Source organism: Haliotis rufescens, unplaced genomic scaffold (genome assembly GCF_023055435.1).
Source record: "Haliotis rufescens isolate VD_foot unplaced genomic scaffold, xgHalRufe1.0.p SCAF_11, whole genome shotgun sequence".
Lineage (NCBI taxonomy): Eukaryota > Metazoa > Mollusca > Gastropoda > Lepetellida > Haliotidae > Haliotis > Haliotis rufescens.
Genome location: NW_025963791.1, coordinates 31,324,648 through 31,347,535, shown reverse-complemented (window position 1 = coordinate 31,347,535; position 22,888 = coordinate 31,324,648). Strand labels below are relative to the sequence as shown.

General features: G+C 42.0%; 1 protein-coding gene across 2 annotated transcripts in view; it reads left to right on the top strand.

Annotated features, from left to right (window-relative positions):
• The window catches only part of LOC124132552 (nucleosome-remodeling factor subunit BPTF-like), a 33,302-nt gene extending 14,841 nt beyond the window's left edge, over window positions 1-18,461 (top strand). Inside the window, exons 10-22 of one of the 2 annotated variants that reach the window (XM_046496500.2) lie at window positions 419-2,390; window positions 3,959-4,097; window positions 5,357-5,730; window positions 6,410-6,589; window positions 7,750-7,881; window positions 8,990-9,853; window positions 10,534-10,822; window positions 11,440-11,665; window positions 12,764-13,017; window positions 13,847-14,020; window positions 14,966-15,161; window positions 17,032-17,116; window positions 17,739-18,461. In XM_046496500.2, the coding sequence (XP_046352456.1) occupies window positions 419-2,390; window positions 3,959-4,097; window positions 5,357-5,730; window positions 6,410-6,589; window positions 7,750-7,881; window positions 8,990-9,853; window positions 10,534-10,822; window positions 11,440-11,665; window positions 12,764-13,017; window positions 13,847-14,020; window positions 14,966-15,161; window positions 17,032-17,116; window positions 17,739-17,929 (5,076 nt within the window). In that variant the 3' untranslated portion in view covers window positions 17,930-18,461. Of the gene's footprint in view, window positions 1-418; window positions 2,391-3,958; window positions 4,098-5,356; window positions 5,731-6,409; window positions 6,590-7,749; window positions 7,882-8,989; window positions 9,854-10,533; window positions 10,823-11,439; window positions 11,666-12,677; window positions 12,743-12,763; window positions 13,018-13,846; window positions 14,021-14,965; window positions 15,162-17,031; window positions 17,117-17,738 lie in introns of those variants that run through there. The other variant, XM_046496502.2, reaches the window with a different exon arrangement.
• Window positions 18,462-22,888: the final 4,427 nt, after the last annotated feature.

Genomic DNA, 22,888 nt, shown 5'->3' with positions numbered 1-22,888 from the left:
TCTTTTACTGGTTTACACTGGTTTATCAACATGGGGGGGGGGGGGGGGGAGAGTGGAAAAGTTGAATAATAGTGCAGTTATAAGACCGTAGACCTTTTTATTTTTAATCTTTCATCCCTGGCTGCCCCAGAGTTATGTCCCTTGAAACACTGCAGTTCCTCACACTGGCCTCCCTGGCAGTATTATTGGAAAATCACACTATCATTTTTTATGTACTTTTTCTACTAGAAACTTGCTTTTAATATATATTTATCATATACCATTGTAAAGAGGATTAAATTATCACTATTAGCAAAATTATAATAATATCCCCAAGATAGCTGATTGATTTCATGATTGATTACATGGTTGGAAATTCCAACTGGTTAATAATCATTATTCAGAATGTTAACCATGAAATGTATTGTGTGTGTGACAGGTATGGAAGCAGCGAGGAGAAGAGTACCGAATTACTGGGGGCAACGGCTGGCTCTGGGATAGCTCCGTCAGGAACTACAGCTACGTTCCACAAGACACAGTCGGACTCCGCGCTGTGGCTGTTAAGCTTCGAGCCAGGAAGAAAAAGGCTTTGAAAGCATCAAAAATGGCTCTGGCTTCTGAGAAGATGTTACAGGATGACAAAGAAGACCCTGAGTTGTCAAAGAGCAAGAGCAGTGTGGAGGGGGATGACAAGGTGAAGGAGGAAGATCCAGAGAAAGATACTGACGTGGCCATGAAGGAGAGCAAGAGCGAGGAAGAAGGAGGTGAGAAGATGGAAGTTGACGATTCTGAAAAGGAGGATTCAAAAGATATTGCTGAGAGCAAAAGTGTAGAGGAATCAAAAGCTGATCAAACAAGTGAAAAAATGGAAACGGATGAAGTTGTGAAAGTGGAAAACAAAGAAATCAAAGATGAAACGGTCGATGATGATGGGAAGAAAGATTTGAAGAACAAGAAGAAGGACGAAGATGAGAAACTGGAGGAAGAATTTCAGGAGTTGCAGAAGCAGCTGCCCCCGAAAGTGGATGTGGATCTGATTGATGTTGGCAAAGCTATGTTGGAGAGGACATACTACATTAAGGTGACAAAGCCGTACGCCAAGCTGGACGGCTTGCTGGACCGGAGACAGAAGCAGGACGAGTGGGAGCGGAAAAACAGACAGGCTTTGGAGCAGCAGATATCTTGGAAGCAGAAATGGCAGTCAAGTAAAGATGGAAAGTCAACTGACTTTAAAATTAAAGTTGAAGATTGCAAAAAGTCACCTGAGGTAAATGGTTTGGATTTGAAACCCAGTGTGAAAGGATATAAGGGTATGTGTTATTCCTTGCTATGCAGGACAAAGGGTAGTGAATGGTGTTACTCCCCAGTGTGTCGAAAGGAAAGGCAGTCTAGTCCAGATCTGGATGTGTCCAAACTGAAGGGTGAACCAGGTGAGGACAGTGTCAAGATGGAGGATGCGGGGCCTCCTGACATCGACATCAGCATGGAGGATGAGGAGATCGATGTGGAAGGGGACAAGGATAACAAGTCAAATGGCTCATCAGTTGATCTCATAAATTCTCTCAAATCTGCAGTCAAAGATGATTCTAGTAATGATGCTTCATCCAAATCCATTCCTGTTCCAAAAGAAGTAGAGGACGACAAAAAAACGATAATCATTTCGGGAGGCAATGCTGGTTCCAGTGGGAGTGTATCCATTTCATCAGATTCCAAAGTGGAAGGTAGTGGCAGCACAACTGCAAAGTCTTTGATTAATTCTGACCCAGCCAAGGTGGCCCAGCTCTTTGCAAACCGTGCAGGAGTCAACCTCTCGCAAGCACATTCGGCCTTGCAACAGGCAATTTCCAAAATGAGCATAGACGATCTCAAGGCTAAGCTGCCTCCAGTTCGCAAAAGCACTGAAAAGTTCAAACTTGCAAAATTCACAAAGATTGGTAAACGTGGGGCAGCTAAGAGCTTGAAGAAGGCAAGTTTACCTGTGTGCCAAAAGTTCCAAAATGCCTGCAAGAAGAAAAGCATATTTATTCTTGAGAGGCATGACCTCAGGAAGATGGCTCGAAAAGGCAGCAATAAAGAAGCCAGTGGATTTAATTACAACTGTAAAATGAACAATGTGAACTGGATTTATCCATGTCCCCGTCCCGTGTTCCGCACTGCATGGCGATTTCGGACTCAGACCATCAAATCCCTGGCTGCAGCCGCTATGCAGCTGAGGATATTGTGGTCCTGTATCAGGTGGGACGATGTGGCAGTCAAACCACCTGCAGGCGGAACAAACACTGTCTCCACGGAGACCGAAATAACAACTACTGAGTTGCTGAAGCGTAGAGATGTGGGACCGTATGGTCTAAGGTCAGAATTCCTGGTCAGGAAAATTGTTGTTCCTATTGGAGTACCAACTCAGCCAAAAGGTAAGACCTGATTGAGGCTTCAGATACTTATTTTAGCCATTGAGTATTTACAAGTTTTCATTCATATTTGGTGTTGATCATTTTCTTTGGGGAGGGTTTTAACTTGGACTTACTAAAGTATGGGTCCAGGGACCCCCAATTATTAATTTTAAGGATCATGGCAGGCAATATGAGTGTCCGTTAAAGTAATGAAACAATGTAGTGTACTGTACGTTTAGATAATACCTATAAAGTCTGGAATGAATCAATGATCATGTGGACAGTGTTTATGATGGATGAAATAAAAGACAGCCATAACTGCCCTCGATGTGCTGTAGGTATAATGAATATTGTTGTGCTACCCTTGGGATGCGGTCTATTTGTTTCTGTATCTATTCTTTGCATTTGCGCATGTTGGACGCACATTTGTGCGTTGCGTAAAACCATGTTTGGGTATTCTACATCTTCTTACTCTATTGGGTCCCGTCTGCTGGATTTATACACCAATGAGTAGACAATACTACTTGAAATGCTTTTCAGGTGACTTCAAACTTGTAACTGTTCATGCATTGCCCAAAGTGCGTAGCATAGCATGAACTCACAACAACAATATACACGTCTTATTAGCAGTAGGGGGGCACGGGTGGCCCAGTCGTCTAAGGCGCCGCGATTCGCTGTGCAGTGTTGCGTCCCTTGGGCACACCAGAAACCTATGATCGTGGGTTCGAATCCCGGTTCACCCCGATTATGTTTCTGGGTTTGTCAGCACCATACCCATGCTCGTGGGTTTCACCGAAGTGGTAAACGTCTGCGACCTGCATCACTTCGGGCTTTTCTCCCACATTAAACTGACACACCGTGATATAACTGTAATAGTGTTAAAAGCGGTGTTAAACCCAACTCACTATTAGCAGTAACCAATGGTAACCAAACCACAGTGACTGTTATGCCTTGATCAGTGCAGTAGAGTTCATGTATCTGTGATGCCTGCACTTGATCAGTAGATAACGATCTGTAAGGAACTGGTACATAGGTACGCATGTTGAAATGGTTGATAAATTAGGTAATTACGTAATTACGTACAGTGTAATACATTTGGGTTTTTTAAATGTTTCGTGCATATTTGTGTGTGAACAATGCAAAATTAATCAGGTAATGGTGATTTTTTTTTGCATAATTTACACAAATAGGCAGCTTATCTGGAGCTCTGTTGATTGTTATTTTAGATGTTATGTGATTGATTTTAGTTTATGTGTGTCTGAATTTATCTGTTTGAAGTAAAATAGTGAATACATGAACATTATGAAAGCACATTTGGTTTTACATCTATCCATCCTGGGATTTGGACATTGATTAAAAGAATATCTTTTTTATTACCCTTTTAGTACCACTCAAACATTGTGTGTTCTCTATTATTTGTTGAATAGACATATGTATCAGAATTTATTGTTTTACAATTTTTTTAATAGGGTTCACAACATTTTGGTGGCATTATCCAAATGGGAGATCAGCACTCAGTATGTGACCATTCAGTTTGTGCAAATATACAACCAGTTGAAAGTTGCTTACTATGCTTCTCTATTTTACAGAGAAGTACACACCTCAGCGAAGTGGACTACGGGAAAGGAAGAGACCAGAATCTCCGAAACAGACCGAGCCAAGCGTGACGGAGACCTGGGTTCCAGAGGAGGACCTGGACTTATGGGAAATCAAACAGTTCGGGGAAAAGTGAGCAAATTTGGACTGGATGTGTCTTTAACCTTTAACAACATGATCAAAAACCAGCTGGTGATACTTATAAAAAAAAAAAAACAATACAAGCTTGATGCCTAATTAAGTAATTATTTGCTCCTAGTGATATTTCTGGATCAGAATATCACACCTGTACTTCATGCTTGTCGTAAGACCTTGACCCTGGGGAATCTACTATTGTGCAACCTATGATGGTTGTATGGCGACTTATGAAACTGGCGGTCAGGTGCGGTTCATTATAAGATAGTCACAATTTTATGGATAACAACTTCTTTTATACTGTGAAAAGCGACGTTTCGGTATAGATCCTTATACCGTTGTCAAGCAAGACTGAATGAGGGACATAGTACAGAATATATATAGTAGGTTGAGGATTAACAGTAGAGGATTAACAGTAACAACAATTGTTATCCATAAAATTGTGCCTTTCAAACATTTGGTTCATTATATGTCATTTTATCCCAATGGCGTAGATCGTTGCTTGTAAAATTCAGTCACCAGGTTGTCCGGTCCAGACTGAATTATTTACAGGATGCCATCATATAGCATAATATTGCCGAGTGTGGTGTTAAACAACATACAACAGAACATACCAACTGCTGGTTAGTCAGTCTAGATTATAATTCACTCTGAGTAGATTTCGATAACTATTCTTCTACTGAATGAGTGAGTGATTGACTATGGTTTTCACGTCTAATTTAGCTATATACCAGCAATATTATGACACCAGAAATGGGTTTGTACATTGTACACATGTGAAGAATTGAACCAGGGTCTGCGTGAAGAGCGAACGCTTTACAAGCAGGCTCCTCCACTGCCCTCTGGGGCGGTCGGGTAGCCTAGTGGTTAAAGCGTTCGCTCGTCACGCCGAAGACCCCGGTTCGATTCCCGACATGGGTACAATGTGTGAAGCCCATTTCTGGTGTCCCCCGCCGTGATATTGCTGGAATATTGCTAAAAGCGGCGTAAAACCATACTCACTCACTCACTCCACTGCCCTCTTTCTGCTGAAAGATGTATGGACGTTGTACATCAGCTGCAATGTTTGTGTGGGAAGCAGGGGGTAGTCAAGTGTTTGTTTGTCATGATGAATGCCTGGGTTTGATATCCCCGCATGAATACAATGTATGAAGCCCATCCTTGCTGAAATATTGTTGAAACAGTGTACACCATACTCACTGACTAGTTAGGGGACAAAATAAGATGAAACCTGAATATTTGATCGTCTTCTTCAGATTGGAAAAACAGAGGGCAGCATCACAAGAGAAAACCATCATTGTGACAACCACCACATCATCTACAGCAACAACAACTACACAGAACGCTGCTCAAATAAAAGCCCAGATGGAGCAGCAGCTGAAACAGCAGAGGTTTGCACTGCAGCAGAAGCGCTTGCAGGAAGCACAGGGCAAGACTGGCATCATCACCGTGTCCACGGCCACAACAACAACAGCAAGCAGCATCATCAACTCCACATCCACATCATCAACACCCATCAAGACCATCACTCTGACGACCAACACAGGCGGGTTGAGCACCATCTCCACACCAACCATCATCAAACAAGTTCAGATGCAGCCCAAGACGATAATAGCATCCAGTGCTCTCAGTATGTGTCAAGTTGATGATACGATAATGAGTTCATTAAAAGCCTGTTATCCAGTAATCACAACATGAAATCAGTTTTGACTAGGCCACTTGTCTGCCAGTTAGAGACAAGATGTGGACAGATTAGTTGTTTTCTATAGCTAATCTAGCTCTGTTATGAACACCTCGATGAGTCTGTGCCCAAAACTTTTAAGTCAACTGCTCTGAACTTTGCTATGAGCATAGGAACAATAAAAAATTTAAATAAAACAAAACTTGGCTATGAGCGTCATTTTATGTTGATTTTGATGTTATTATTAAACTACTACTAGCTGTGCTTACAAGACGTACCAGACTTGGGCATCAGACAAGTGGCTAAAGTTGCAGACTGCAAAGAGCTGTCGACTACTTTGATTTATTATATTTGTCTCACGGTTAATACAGGCATTTAAGAAATGAGTGAAACTACAAAATGTATGTTGCATGCTGTGTATATAAAGTGATAGGTCCTTTACCATCTCTCAGATTGAGATCAGTAATTTATGTTCAGATATGGAGTCTGTATCATTACCAAATCACATTAATTTTTGTATTACCTATGTAGTTTTCAGTATCGCTGTTGTTGATCGTTGATATACTCATAAAAAGGATTTAGATGTGGCAGTATCTGCTATGAAAGTAATGGCTTGACGTTCCTTCAGACACAGCATCCCCTGTGCGCCCTGGGGTAAAGGTTCAGTTGCCAGGGACAACCATCACTCTCCGCCCCACATCAACAGTCGCCCTTGCACCCAAGCCTGGTGTAACCTTGGCAACCACTGCCACAACCACTGCTCAAGCTGCACGTCTCATCGCACCTGGACAAGTGCAGACACCTAAAGGTAGGAGACCTGTCATCAATGTATTTGTCGGTTCAAGACAGATTAATGTGGTTCCTGTGCTTGAATGATTCATCTTGTGTTTGTAGTTTGTCTCTATCCAAAGTAGAATAAGGTTTCCATGACAACAATTTTTAATAATATTTTGGTACATGTTATGTTCATTTACATATATAATTTGATGAGTTCTGTATTTTATGCAGTAGGTGTAACACAAATATCATCTTTGTCCCAGTACAGATAAGCCCTGTTAATGTTTTTGTTGTATTAATCATTGCTGACAATATTGAAAACTGGATCGTCGGATCCGTGAACATTCTTGCTGTAAAAGGCCACTATGCTTGCCATAAGAGGCGACTAACGGGATCGGGTGGGCCGGCTTGCTGACTTGGTTGATGCATGTCATTGTATCCCTATTGTGTGAATCCATGCTCGTGTCAATCACTGGATTGTCTGGTCCAGACTCGATTATTTACAGACCACCGTCATATAGCTGGAATATTGCTGACTACAGACTGTTAGTGCTAGGACTGGATAAAAAAGATTGATAATTGGAATTTATCGTCGATGGGAAGAAATGTTACTGATTATTGATATAAAATTGTTGTCATCGATAATAACATACATAAACTATTGTGATGAAATAAAATTTAGATTTACTGAAACAGACTTGTTACTGTCAATCATGTCAATTGTCAAAGACAGAAAGCAACTGTTTTTCACAAAAACCTCTTAGCGTTACGACCTCCTAAACCACGTCGTAAACCATGTCATAACTTTTAAGGCCGTTTCACACAGACCTACTAGTTTACACTACGTCGTAAAATCACCCAAAATTTACGACAGCCCTGGGGCTCTCCTAAAGTAGTAACGACCTCACAAATTCAAACCATCAAATGTCTACAAAGTAATCCATGCATAAATATATCACTGCTCACCAGTGGCTTGAAATATGTTGATTTCTTTAGGGAGTTTCTAGCATATTAGGTTAAAAGTACCTCTCATTTACTTTTCGATAATTGATCGATTTTAGTTAGCTCTTATCGATCTCTATGATCTATATCGATAGCCAGCTCTAATTAATGCCCAAGTGATAAGGAATTTAGAAAACTTGTCCTAGATACACCATGGTCCACTGTTGACGACATGTCTCCTTCCTTCAGCTGCCGTGCGCCTCCCTGGAGCAGTACAGATACGTCCCCAGGTGGTGGCCCAGGGCTTGCCAGGACAGGTCCAGAATGTCCAGATCATCCAGGGGCCATCAGGGCAGCTCCAGGTCCGGGGACTCCTGCCAGGTATTTCTTACTCTCCTACTTGAAGGATAGTGTTGGATAGCCAAGTGGGTAAAGTGTTTGCTCATGACGCTAATGGCCCAGGTTCATTCCCCACATGGTGCACCCCACCATGATATTGCTTGATAGTGCTAAGATCAGCATAAGACCATACTTGATTATGTATGTAAAGCTGTGGTACCTGAAAGAACACTTTTGGACAAAGTGGTACAGCGATCAGTGTGTCCATCCGTCTGTCTGTCCTCTGTCCGCCTTCGGAGCAGAATTAAAAAATTGTTGAATATGTCTTGATGAAACGGATGCTATACAGATCAGTCAACTGGTGCCTTTTGATGTTTTGGGATATTTAAAAATACTGATCAGTATTAATTTTTATTTCACTTGAAGGGGCGGTCGGGTAGCCTTTGCTCGTCACGCCGAAGATTTGGGTTCGATTCCTGACATGGGTACAATGTGTGAAGCCCATTTCCGGTGTCCCCCCGCCGTGTTATTGCTGGAATATTGCTAAAAGTGGCGTAACACCATACACACTCACTCACTTCACTTGAGACCGCCTCCGTGGTCTAGTGGTAGAGCGTCTGCCCGAAGAGCGGAAGGTCCGGGGTTCGATTCCCATCCGCATCATACCAAAATACATTAAAAGATGGTACTTGTTGTTACCCTGTCTGGCGCTCGGCATTAAGGGGTTAAAGCAAGGACTGGTCGGCTCAGAGTCAGTATACTGTGTCTGAGTGGGGTATTCATGTTAAACTGCGGCATGGTATCTCAGTGGGCTAGCACTATAAATCGGCATCAGTCCGGTCTAGTACAAGCAGCCACACACACACACACGTGCATGCACGTCGCTATATAAGTGCAATAATCTTGGAAGCGACGTTAAACCCAATTTCACCTCACCTCACCTCACTTCACTTGAACTGTAGGTATCCAATGGCCATGAACCAATAGTAGGGTATAAGTAGCTAAATGCCATTACCGAATTGCACCAGACCTGGGGGATATGTCATCTCCTGATGACTGTTGTTCATTGTAGTGTTGATTTTTTTAATAAATATTGGGAATACTTCACTTCAGTTTCGGCATCTATAACAATGTGTGATTACAACCCCAGGTCAGCAGATCATCCGTCTCCCTGACGGCCGCCTGCAGCTCATCACTCTGCCAACAGCTGCCACAGCCCAGCCCATCACCGCTGTCTCTGCCAGCTCAGCCACCAGCACCGCCACCCCGACTGTCACCCAGGTCCAGGCCAGACCAACTGTTGCAATACGACCTCAGACCATTGTGGTCAGCGCTGCGTCAGTACCAGGGACCTCGGCAGTGAGCGTTGTGCCAGCCACCAGGGTAATGGTTCCAGCCCAGTTGTCTGGGGCCAGCGTGGCTGCAGGTGCAATATCTAGTACAGGGGTTGTGTCGGCGGCAGCAGCCCTGTCAGGAGTTGCCTCCCATGTCACAACTCTCGCAATGCCCACAAGAACATTAGGGGGGAGCATTTTAGCCTCAACATCGCCAGCTAAGCCAACCATCATCACATCAGTGGCCAAGGTGGCGGGTACTCCTGTTGTGTCTGCTCAAGCTGTGATGCCCAACACTACAACACAGATCATCAAGCCACTGATGACGTCGACACTGCCGACCATGACGCCAGTGGCGGTGGCCTCCGCATCTGCTCCTACGGTTGTGACAACAGCGGCACCTGCCATTGCTCCAAGTATAGCCATTCAGTCGACGAATCAGCCGACCATCATCACATCACCAGTCACTGCCAAAACAGTCCCACGACCTCTGACCTCACAGATAACTGTACGGACACAACTGCCCGCTCAGTCAGCTACAGTGGCTGTTACGCCACGGCCGCTGACAATTGTTACTTCTCCCACATCAGCGGCAGCAGCAGTGGCGGCAGCAGCAACAGCATCTCCTGCTGCTTCAGCTGCTCAGAAGTATGCCATCACACCTCAGGTGGTGCAGCAAGGTTAGTAATACAACTATAGGGGCTGTCGGGTAGCCTAGTGGTTAAAGCGTTAGCTCGTCACGCCGAAGACCCGGGTTCGATTCCCGACATGGGTACAATGTGTGAAGCCCATTTCTGGTGTCCCCCGCCGTGATATTGCTGGAATATTGCTAAAAGTGGCGTAAAACCATACTCACTCACTAATACAACTATAATCAACATACAAATCCTCATAGAAAACATGAAAAGGAAAAAGTCATTGGTGGCAAAAGCTGACAATGATATGTGTAAACAATCTTATTGCAATTTATTGCATTAATAACAAAATTATGTCTGTAATTATGAGATCATTAAGCACTAAAGTTTCATCTCGGAAAATAAGGCCATTTTTTAAAGATATTAACTTCAACTTCGAAAGGTATTTAGTCAATCCTTACTATGCCTATGGAGATTCTGTGTTAGAATAGCTCTCAAGCAATATTTACTGATTGTAAGAGTTGACATAATGGATCAGGTGACTTTGTGGATGACATGTCATCATATCCCAAGAGGGTGGGTCGATGCTCATAACCTTTAGTCTCGAGTTGTCTGGTCCAGACTGAATTATTTACTGGCTGCTGTCATAGCTTTAATATTGCTGAGTGCAGCGTTAAACAAGAAACAAAACGAAAGCCCTCTAATCCGTGCTTCTCTCCCTGCAGTTGTGCGCCAGGCCCTCATGCAGAATCAGACGCCGGAGATCCAGGCCAAGCTGCTTGCCATGCAGAGACAGATCCAGCAACAGCAACAAGGGGGCACGACGGCCGTGAAGGTCACCACCCAGCCGGCGGTGGGGGTCAGCACACTCCAGTCCCAGGACCGCCAGCTGCAGTCTCAGTTCCAGCAACAGCTGGTCACCAAGCAACAGCAGATTCAGCAGGCCCAGGCCACTGAGAGCGCACGTGCCAAACAGAGGACTCTCACTCAGGAACAGAAGGATGACCAGATGAGGTCAGTCACAGACAAGAGTGATCTTGCCTGGAATAGGGATCATGCTGTTAACAATGCTATTACTTTCTTCCCCGTGAAACTGGACAGGTTTTGTTCTTGCCACTGGTGATTTGAGCACAGATTTGTTATTTTGGTCTTCTATTCTTCCAAATGGCCTTGGGCAACTGTTATAGAACATTCTCATGAAAAGGTCAAGAGTCAAGGTCAAGGTCATAGGTCTTCAGCAACCCATGCTTGCCGTAATGGTGACTATGCGTGTCGTAAAAGGCGACTAACGTGATCCGGTGGTCAGGCTCGCTGACTTGGTCAATGCATGTAATCGATCCCAATTGCGTGGATCGATGCTCATGACATTAATCACTGGATTGTCTTTTACAGACTCGATTATTTACAGACCGCCGTCATAAAGCTGGAATATTGCTGAGTGCGGCGTTAAACAACAAACCAACCAACCAGACTTGGTTGATGCATGTCATCGATCTCAATTGTGTGTATCGATGCTCATGACATTAATCACTGGATTGTCTGGTCCAGACTTGATTATTTACAGACCACCGTCATATAGCTGGAATATTGCTGAGTGCGGCGTTAAACAACCAACCTTGTTTGTGTTGCAGGTTGTCGGTGTGTAACCAGGTGCTGAAGACACTCCTGGACAAGATAGAGCGGGAGGAGAAGCAGGAACAGAAGCGCCAGCGGAAGCAGGAATCCGTGGAGGAGAAGCAGAAGCGCGTCATGGCAACCAAGCTCCAGGGGGCGCTCTTCAAACACAAGGAGGCGCTCAAGAAGGAGATCCTGCGCAAACGGACCCTGATGGAGAAAAACCTGCAGCAAGATATACTTGTGAGTGCTTCATCCATTCCTACACTTGGGTCATGGAACATTTATATGACACAATATCCATTACTACTATTCTTTCAAAATGTTTTGCAATAATTTCTATTCCAATCATCTAAAAGTGAGTTCCTCCTAATTCAGAGGGCAGAGTTTGAAGTGAAACTGAAATGGAAAGGGAGTGAGTGATCAGTAGTTGTGGGATGATACACAGATGCATTGGTGGATCGCAATTTTTTTTCTTCTCAAGTATCAATCACAAAGAACTAACGATTCTTACCTTCAATGTATTCTTCAATAAATATTACACAAAACACTAATTACAAGTTTAAATGTGTAGTGAAAATGTAAATATTTTCATCCATTACGCCATACTTGACACTGCCAACTGTAAATCGTTAGTGTGCCAGGTATTTGGCCATCCTGTCTATGAAAAACATGTCCACAGAAAAGTGCACATGCAAGTATCATGATACGTATCGGATCGTGAGTAAGGTATCGTGACACGTATCGGATCGCACGGTTGGTGTATCTTCCCAGCCCTACTGATCAGACAGATGACAACTCTTAGTCAAGACCTAGTAGATTGTTTCATTGTTCCCCATCATCACAGTGGCTACCCCAACTCATTTTATTGAATATGTGGAAGTGCATTCTGTGCACGTGAAAAGGAGACATAATATGCTAATATGTACTTAAACCACACTGTCACTCACAATTTGATAACATTAATACTTTACACGTCAGTTTGGGTGATGTATCGAAATAAAGTAACTATTTGTGTACATGTCACACTGTTTTCATGTACTAAAGTTACTATCTTCATTGGCAAGTGGTTCTGTTGTCATGGTAACAGCAATAGACACATTTCACTAAGTCCACCATTCCTGTTGTCCCAGATGTTTATAACAATATTCCCCCATTTATGTGTAAAGATGGAGGTAGCTGACACATCTCACTAAGTCCACCATTCCTATTGTCCCAGATGTTTATAACAATATTTCCCCATTTATGTGTAAAGATGGAGGTAGCAGACAAATTTCATGAAGTCCACCATTCCTTTTGTCCCAGATGTTTATAACAATATTTCCCCATTTATGTGTAAAGATGGAGGTAGCAGACAAATTGAAGAAGCAGACCAAGTCTCCGACCAAGCCGCCAGCCACGTTGCGCACCCTCCCTCCTGGCACCAGCCTTGCCGGGGGGAAGAAGAAGCTGGAGACCCTGATGCCCCAGACTCCCTCAGAGTCGGCAGCAGCCAAGAAACGCAAACAGAAGATCATATCAACCGGTGGAGGGCGTGCCTTTAACCCTAAAGAGAAACTATATTGTATTTGTAAAACTCCGTATGATGACGCAAAGTAAGTATAAGAAACTGAAATTATGAGTTATGGACAGTATAAGGCTTTTAGAAGCAAATTTTCTTATTTTACTGGTATACTTCCGGCAAGATTTATTATTTTGATGGTTTACTTGTATAGGGTTTACTCTAGGAATTTTCTGCCATGGGCCCTTTATATGAAAATTTCAAATACGCCAACACAACAAAATGTTACAATGCCCCATTGTATATACAAATGTGGGCCTTTTTTCAAATTTGGGGGTTACACAAGGCCACACCCTAGAATTAACCCTGCTTGTATGTTTTCTAAGATTGGGTGATTATCTTGTATCCATATAAGTTGAATTTACTTTGATGGTCCGTGACATTCAAGATGACATGAGAATCAGAATATAAATAGCACATGCTTGAAAACTTGCCATCATGGTACTTTTGAGTGATTAAATTCAATTTGGGAATTAGTAGATAACGTGTAGATGTTGTGCGTGCATGCATGTGTGCGTGCGTGCGTGCATGCATGCATGCACTTAGCAATATTCCAGCTATATGATGGCAGCCTGTAAATAAACAAGTCTGGACTAGAAAATCCTGTGATTGATATTGTGAGCAACAATCTATGTGGTCAAGGTATGATGACACAAAACCGAGCATGACCACCTGATTATTAGGTCACCTCTTACAACTAGCATAGATTGCTGGAGACTAATTCTAACCCAGGAATACCCATGGTGGATGGTGATTCAGTGACGTCCTGCATGTCACTGCATGTATAGGAGACATACCATGCCCTTAATTGAGCAGTATAGTATTGTGATCTTGCCTGGTTCTAATGATGGTGTGATGTGCAGGTTCTACATCGGATGTGACCTGTGCTCCAACTGGTTTCATGGGGCATGTGTTGGCATCACTGAGAACCAGGCCAGCTCAATCGACTCCTACATCTGTGAAGACTGCCGCAAACAGCAGGAGAACACATCAGAGGAACTGTACTGTGTGTGCCGAACACCTTACGACGAAGCACAGTAAGTTGGCGTGTGGTATTTGTCGCTTAGGCCTGATTAGTGACGGGGTATAGTTCTCCGTGGAACACTGTCAGCTGCAGGAGGAATTGATCATATTTTATGGGGATCAGTCACTCTGAAAAGTGTTAATTATAAAGTTCATCAAATAATGTAATTGAATGGGGCTTCTGTCAGGCTTCCTGAAGGATTTGCATGGATTTGATTTAGAGATCTGTCCTGTAGCCCATCTCACACAATGATTCTAGTGCTATGGCTTTCCTAAGTCTGTTAAGGTTGGTTGGTTTGGCTGGTTGGTTTGTTGTTTAACGCCGCACTCAGCAGTATTCCAGCTATATGATTACGTCTGGACCAGACAATCCAGTGATGAATGTCATGAGCATCAATCCACGCAATTGGGATCGATGACATGCATCAAGTCAGCGAGCCTGACCACCCGATCCCATTAGTCGCCTTTTCCGACAAGCATAGTCACCTTTTACAGCAAGCATGGGTTGCTGAAGACCTATTCTACCCCGGAATCTTCACGGGTCTCTGTTAAGGTATAGGAGTTGCAATCACTTTGAATGTGTAGAAATGCTGTCAATATTGGGATGCTTGCAATAAATGTAATAGTTAGGTTTTAGGTAGCAACAAGGTGACTGTGTGATAAATCATTTCTGATAGGTTCTAATTCTGATTAAATTACAAATAGGCCCAAATGATTTTATTCAAGTTTGGTAATGATATAGAAGAATGTCCTATGAAAAGTTGATAGAATTATGTAAATGTTTCTTTCCTCTCCCAACAAAATCACCGGTTGGCTAGTGTAGAATTTGTTAACCAGATGCTCTCATATGAGTGAAAACATTTGTGTTGTCAGATTGTATTATTCTGTTAGTTGCCTCAGGGCAGTCATTAGTATCCTGGTAAGCTGGTCGTGTTCATCAGTGCTTCGTTGTGCTTCAGGTTCTACATCGGGTGTGACCGATGTCAGGACTGGTTCCATGGCCACTGCGTGAACGTGTCACGGCTAGAGGCGGACCGCATGGACACCTACATCTGCCCCAACTGCATCAACAAGGAGCAGGCCACACCCATTGCACAGAAATGTCTCACAGACAAGGAGTATGAAAACCTGCGGAGACTCCTCCGTAGTTTACAGGTAAGACCATCAGCCTTCAATGCAATTGATGTACTTCCATTTTCATTGTTTCATAATGGAGTCATTTGACATGTACATGGTTTGCAGATTGATATATAAATGTTTATCATACCTTCATGTCAGAATGATGAGATCTGATTGGTCCACGTGATCTTGATAGAATACTGTGTAACCCACCTTAGAGTGTAATAAATTTCTCAGCGGGGGAATAAATCTCTTATACCCCACCACTTGCTATACAGGCTGCATGTGGATTTATGAGACACAGAATAAATCCCTTATACAGTGATCGCTCGCTATTGCGCTCTTCGATAAAGCGCTACTTCGGTTATTACGCGCGGTAACGCATGGCTCCCAAAATTTATGTACACTTTTAATACTGAGAGTTTTACACAGACATGATTGTATTGTTGTTCGTTGTTTATTTGCACATAACGCTTCTCATTGCATAATCAACGGTTTATCGCTGAATGGAGTTCTAATAATCTGTTTGAAAACATCCGCGGCAGGTCCCGGAAATACGATTGTTCTACTAGTTAACTTTTCACACTATACATCCTTTGATCTTACTAGCGCATGCATGCAATAAAAGAGAACCACAAGTGAAGTTTATATTCTTAATTAGTGGGCAATCCAATTTAAGGCAAAACTGTCACACACATGTAGTTGCTGTCACAACACGTCGGTCATTCATTTCGTAATCGCGCTTTCGTAACATCGCCTGTTTTTTCCCCGTAGTTATAACAAGCGATTTCATTGGATTAAAATTTGTTTCTAATGACGCTTTCTTGCCGAAATCTGCTACAAGTTTCGTGATTGGTCAATTTTGAGCACGTGACCTCAGGCAGCCAATCAAGCTGTGATACAAAGTTCGTGTTTGATCAATTTCAGAAGTTAGCGAAAGATTTTTTGTTAAATCGTGTTATTCTGAACGTTTTAAGCAGGAAATCACGATATATATTAAAAATATGGAACTTCGCGAATGTATCGTGCTAGGTTACGAGCTGTGACAAAGATTTTTCATGCATATATTTTTGCATTAAACGTTGTGTCCGAGCCGAGAATTCAAGGCGACGAAAGCCGAGATGTCATTTGACTTACATTACACGCGATCGCACGAAACGATGGAAATAATAACTTAGATGTAAGTTTGATTACTTTTAGATATATTTTTGTTGATTTTATTTATCACTTTGTATAATATATTTAAAGATTTGCTTAAAATAGTCTTTATTTTGCTCTTTGACATGTTCGATGCGGACCCGTTGTCGAAATGTGTGTCCGAGAATTTTATTTTCAATAACATCGCGGGAAATAGTGAATAATTTTTTAATTTATTGATAAAAAAATGATAAATTAGAATGGAATACGTATTTCAGACATTGTGAAATATGACAGATTTAATAAATGAATGATATTACAGGTAGATCTAGGTCCATAAAAATATATACTATTTTGACGTGACGTGAGATAAACACATAGGCCTCGCCTCGGCCTCGGTTAAACGGCTCATCGTCTATAACGCCCACCAATTATTTGGACCCCATTGGTAGCGCAATAGCGAGCGATCACTGTACCCCGCCGCAAAGCAAAAATCTGAGTCAATGGAAGTCATGTGACATAGCACAAGTCAACCTCAGCTCAATCGAACGTTTGTGTTCTATCAAGTTTGAATTTGTGTGATTTCTTTTACACTGTCACATTCAAACATGTCGGTAAGATAATTTCATTGAAGCAGGATCACACCAGCTCCTGCCTCCAGCTCATGGTATAAAACCTAATGCGGGACGCATAAAACCCCATCTACCACTCATGATTCTGCTACAACTTATAATATCGAACTACATAAGAAATTGTGTTTCTTTTTCAGTCACATAAGATGGCTTGGCCTTTCCTGGAACCTGTGGATCCCAAAGATGTACCTGATTACTACCTGGTTGTCAAAGACCCAATGGGTAGGTACCACATCATAGCGTGTCAAGGATTCATGGCGTATGGTGATGCAAGTTTTCTTGTTTGGAACAATGGAGTCATTTGTGCTGTAAATACAAGCATGTGGCAAGTCAGGTTATTTTGCAGTTGCGACTGAAACAATTGAAACAAGAAATTGGCATAGGATGGGGTCACTCCTGACTTCCACGTAGTAGGGCGGCCGGGTAGCCTAGTGGTTAAAACGTTCGTTCGTTCCGCCGAAGACCCGGGTTTAATTCCCCACATGGGTACAATGTGTGAAGCCCATTTTTGGTGTCCCCCACTGTTATATTGCTGGAATATGTCTATAAGTGACGTAAAACCATACTCTCTCATTCACTCCCACTTTGTAATAGGGTTACAAATTTTCTTCCACTCATGGATAAATGGATAATGATTAACTATGAAAAGAAAGTGTCAATGCTAGATGGAGATTTTGTTTTGTTAGTTTGCCACTTGCCAGAACATGAAGGTATCAACGTTAACAAGTTCAGATTGATTGGCAATGTAGGTCTGGAATTATCCGCGAATTTGTTGGTTGCATTTAGAAAATGTTCCAATCCTCTCTTTACACATCTGATTATATCACACCTTATTTATCTTCAGATTTATCAACAGTGGAGAAACGCCTCAATGCTCGACTATACCAGAAACTGAGCGATTTTGTCAAAGATGTGACCAAGATCTTTGACAATTGTCGTTTCTACAACCCAAGTGATTCCCCTTTCTACCAGTGTGCTGAAGTCCTAGAAACTTTCTTTGTGCAACGCCTGAAGTCAATGAGAGAGCGATTCTAACAGGATAAGGAGTGTTGGCACCCTTCAAATGAGGATTTAGTGTGATCCACATCATGGACATTGAATAATCAATACTATTCCGATGCGGGACAGATTTGTGGTACTGCCTTAAAGTGCTAATATATTTTATTGCAGTATGGTTCCTGGATTTGGTCACAGCAAGCTTGTGCACAGTGTTTGAAATAAACCTAGTCTCAGACGAACTTTGTCTGATTGATGAAGTCCTGAAATGTAATTCCTGCTGAGTCACAAACATCATCCTGGCAGGCAGGCCTTCTTCTGAACACACTGTTCTGCGTACCACATTTGTTGTGAGCAAAAAATTAATTTTCCCATTGATGAAAATGTTTTAAGCATTTACAAGTTGGATGTAAACATGACGAGGAGTAATATTATTGATAATGACTATACATCCATGTTTCAGGGCTACTCCTTGCCCTGAAACATGGATGTATACTAGGGCTGGGGGGGGGCACGGGTGGCCCAGTCGTCTAAGGTGCCGCAATTCGCTGTGCAGAGTTGCGTCCCTTGGTCACGCCCGAAACCTATGATTGTGGGTTCGAATCCCGGTTCGCCCCGATTATGTTTCTAGGTTTGTCAGCACCATACCCGTGCTCATGGGTTTCACCGAAGTGGTAAACGTCTGAGACCTTCATCACTTGGGGCTTTCCTCCCACATTAAGCTGACATGCCGTGATATAACTGGAATACTGTTAAAAGCGGCGTTAAACCCAACTCACTCACTCACTCACTCACTCACTCACTAGGGCTGGGACAGGTAACTAGGGTACTCGGGTTGGGTGGGTACTGAGTAGGACCCGGGTACCCTAAGGACTACCCAGAACCGTCGTAAGTCACATGATATATATCTAAAACTCGATGGTTACACTATAAGTCACTAATGTTCCCATTTCTTTCTGACCCTGCACCCATTCCTTCTGACTTTTATATGTTTGAATAAAGATGAAACTTCATGCAGTAAACTTCAGTTTTTGCATGACCAGATCGTTTTATACGTGTATCTAAATACATTTTCCAGGGCAGACTTTTCCAAATCGGACATTTTGTACCTATTTCATGAGACCTACAGCGGGTGTCCAGGTAGGGTCGGGTAATAGGGGATGGGTACCCGGGAAGTAAATTTGGACTCGTCCCAGCCCAAATGTATACTACAGAAGTCTATATCCATAATATTTCTCCTCGTCATTTGTGAACTGTTGAAGTGAAGTACTGTTCTCATGTTGAACTCGGTATTATGCATAAGTTCCTTATGGCAGCTATGTTTGCACAGATATGTGGGGAGGCAATCCGGTCTGGAAGGAAGAATCTACAGGGATGTTATGAACAGGGTATAAAAAATATCTTCTCGGGCAACAGCAAAACAAAAGAATGTTTATTTTAGTTCTCTTTTCTGATTTTTTCATTCAGCCTGGAACCAGCCTTACATTTCAATGTATATTTGTGAGAAATAAACAGTAAACTAATTGTTATCAGGCTGTTTAAAAATATTTGAACTTAACCATGGTCTGTACCATAGTTTGTATTATTAGAGAGAGAAGCCACATTTATTTCCCAAAATTGTTTTCTCAAAGGAGGAAGGCTCTAAGCAAAATAGGAGTTGTGGGATAGCCCAGTGGTTAAAGCTTTCACTTGTGATGCTCAAGGTCTTGGTTTGATTCTCCACAACGATACAATGAGTGAAGCCCATTTCTGTTGTCCCATGCCGTGAAATTGCTGAAATATTGCAAAAAGTGGCGTAAAACCACACTCACTGTCAGTGCAAAATATATTTCTTACAGTTTAAGAAACAATAGTTTATGTTTATGTGGAGTATTAACTTAATATTGCTATGTTTCAAATGGCAGTTAGGTTGTATTACAAAGCCTTTTGTAGACCTGCTCACCTTTTTGTTTACAACACTGTACTCAATTAACCCACATTATAGATGTATTGAAAACACTCCCAACATCAGCACAAGCCAAAGGAAAGGAATGCCCCCATGCCGCTGCCTCAAGTGGCGAGAGTATGTCAGGGCAAGGCAGTACCACACAAACTGATCCACGATGAGGGACTGGGTTGTAAATTATTGTAAAATTGTACATATCTTCTCATCTATTTCACACTGTCATATGGCATCACTAGCTGTCCCAGGCTGGAACTAGTGGCCTTTCCATGTTGTAACATAATCATATCATATTTAAACTTGTCCATTTCAATTAGACACCATGCTAGAACTTCAGTTTTCACATACTCCCATACTCGGTAGTGTCATACAAGATATCTTGGTTAAGGAATATCTGGCATTTATTGTTGTCACTGAAACTTGTGAGGTGAACATGCCTCTCCTATAGAAACTCCTCAAGCAAACCGGGTATTTGAAGGAAGACGGTAAAGGTATGGACTGTATTTAAAATATTCGTACGAGGTGATGATACCAGAATATAACCCATCTCACTTACTTCCAATACTCCTGAAGTGGCAAAACATCTGTTGCTGTTCTTAAGGTTTTTGTTGATTTACCGGATGATTCAGAAGGTAAAAGGTTGATGGATGTCTTTGTTTGGTTACAGTTGTTACAGTTGCTGATGTTGGCTGAATGAAAGAGCAATCGCTTTCAAATCGGATCTTAGTTCTTGCTACCGCTAAACAAAGATCGGAGGACATACCAATACAGGTCACTTTAGAACGACCTTTCGCACACTTTGACCGGCCAATGAACTAACGAGAAGTCGACATTAGCCAACCAGAAAGCAGCTTTCTTGAGCTTTACAACACTAGTTTCAAACTGGCGACTTCTGTTCCATGCTTTGAAAAATATCGATTCAACATTTGAAAACTGAACATAAAAAAAATTCTGGAATGTCTAATAGATGGCCGAGATTGTATGGCAGTTCTCCCACTGGCTACGTTTATCCGATTGAAGTGAGAGATAGATGATGACTTTACTGAATCAGTCATAGAGCCCATAGCTGTCATTCAGAATACCCTGTGTTAACCTTTTCAAATTTGCTTGATTAGAAAACACATTTTGACTGTAAGGAACGCTCCGATTAGTCAGATGAATGGTTGTTCTGAAGTTATCCATAATGGGATGTCCTCAGATCTTTGTAGCGAGAACTAAGAACTGATTGTAATCAGATTGAATGAAAACGCAATAAAGCAGGAAATATGAAAAGTGTGAGGTGTATATTTACTATACTGCCGTTCAGTGCAAGTTGCATGACTGCAGAGTAAGAGAAGTTGGATGATATTGACACCAAATGCTCATTTCTTGCAATAACTAGTGCTACTCGTTCGTGACATGTATGAAGGGAGGTTTATCAAACCATAGTGTTAGTCACAGTGTCAACATGATTCTGTTCAAGCTCAGAAAAACGCTGTATCCGTTTGTGTTGCCAGTATCGTCAGTGTTTGTTTGAAATGGACACTTTTCATGCATTACTTCCTGGATGTATTTCATATGCATTTGTTACATTTTCCACCTGTAGAGAAATTTGTAATTTATTTCTTTGCCAAGTGATTGTTGCCTGGCTAGTGGCGCCTTCACCCTGACACACGGTTCATGACCTGTTGCATGACACATGTACATAACATTTCACACACTTGTGTATGTTTCAGCTGTAGATTCAATAGCATGTTCATTCATCATGTACACCCTCAATAATATGTGTAAATAAATTCATTTTATAGATCAGCATATTAAGCATGTATTTTGTGTTCTTGATTTCTGAGTGAGTGCGTGAGTGAGTTGGGTTTAACGCCGCTTATATGGATACAAGATAATCACCAAATCTTCGAAAACATACAAGCAGGGTTAATTCTAGGGTGTTGCCTTGTGTAAGCACAAAATTTGAGTGAGTGAGTTGGGTTTAACGCCGCTTTTAACATTTTTCCAGTTATAACACGGCATGTCAGCTTAATGTGGGAGGTAAGCCCGGAGTGATGCAGGTCTCAGACGTTTACCACTTCGGTGAAACCCACGAGCACAGGTATGGTGCTGACAAACCTAGAAACATAATTGGGGTGAACCGGGATTCGAACCCGCAATCATAGGTTTATGGCGTGCCCAAGGGACGCAACTTTGCACAGCGAATCACGGCGCCTTAGACGACTGGGCCTTTGCCCCCTGTTGATTTCTGATCATATCAATGGGTGTCTTCCTTACATGCTTCTCCAACAGCAGACGAGGTAATGGGAAGTTGATGGTGAAAGCAAGCTTTTGGATATATAAGATTTCTAAACGATTCATAGTCAGATTCTATTTTAATTACAAGAGTATTTCAATGTATCCAACGAGTAAAAACAATTTTGAATTATTTTTAATACACTTGTCATATTAACAGCATCTAATGTGGACGAGTGTAGTAAGTTATTTTTTACTCACACTGAATATTATCTTAATTCTGTGTTTAAAGAAAGACGTCGCTCGTATAAGGATTCCATTGGTTGACTGAGGCTATTCCTAACATCTGCCCAAGTGGGGGTGGGGTTCTCTCATTTGCAAAACAAAGTTTAAGTTGAAAATAGATGAGACTGTGATACAAAAGTGACCATAGGCTCTCATTAATTCAGACTTATCTGTTCTCGAGTTCTGCATATCATAGGCAACAGCAGAAATAAAATATGTCAATAATACAGAGAGTTTTGAAATGCATGAAATAAGTATTATCTATCGGGAGTAGATATCTGTCTGGGAGCAGAGTAGATGTGTACAGCTGCAATATGCTCAATTTAAATGATCAGTCTTATGTCGACAAGAAAATTAGTCCCATCTGCACGTGTGTTTTTTAAATTGTGATATCTGTGATATATAGCAGTGGAGTAGACAGGTTACATGCTTGTTTCACCCAAAATCAAGTGATTAGTTGATGCCATAGATGGCAATATGTCCACAACCAGTGATTGGCTGATGCCATAGACTGCAATATGTCCACAGCCAGTGATTGGCTGATGCCATAG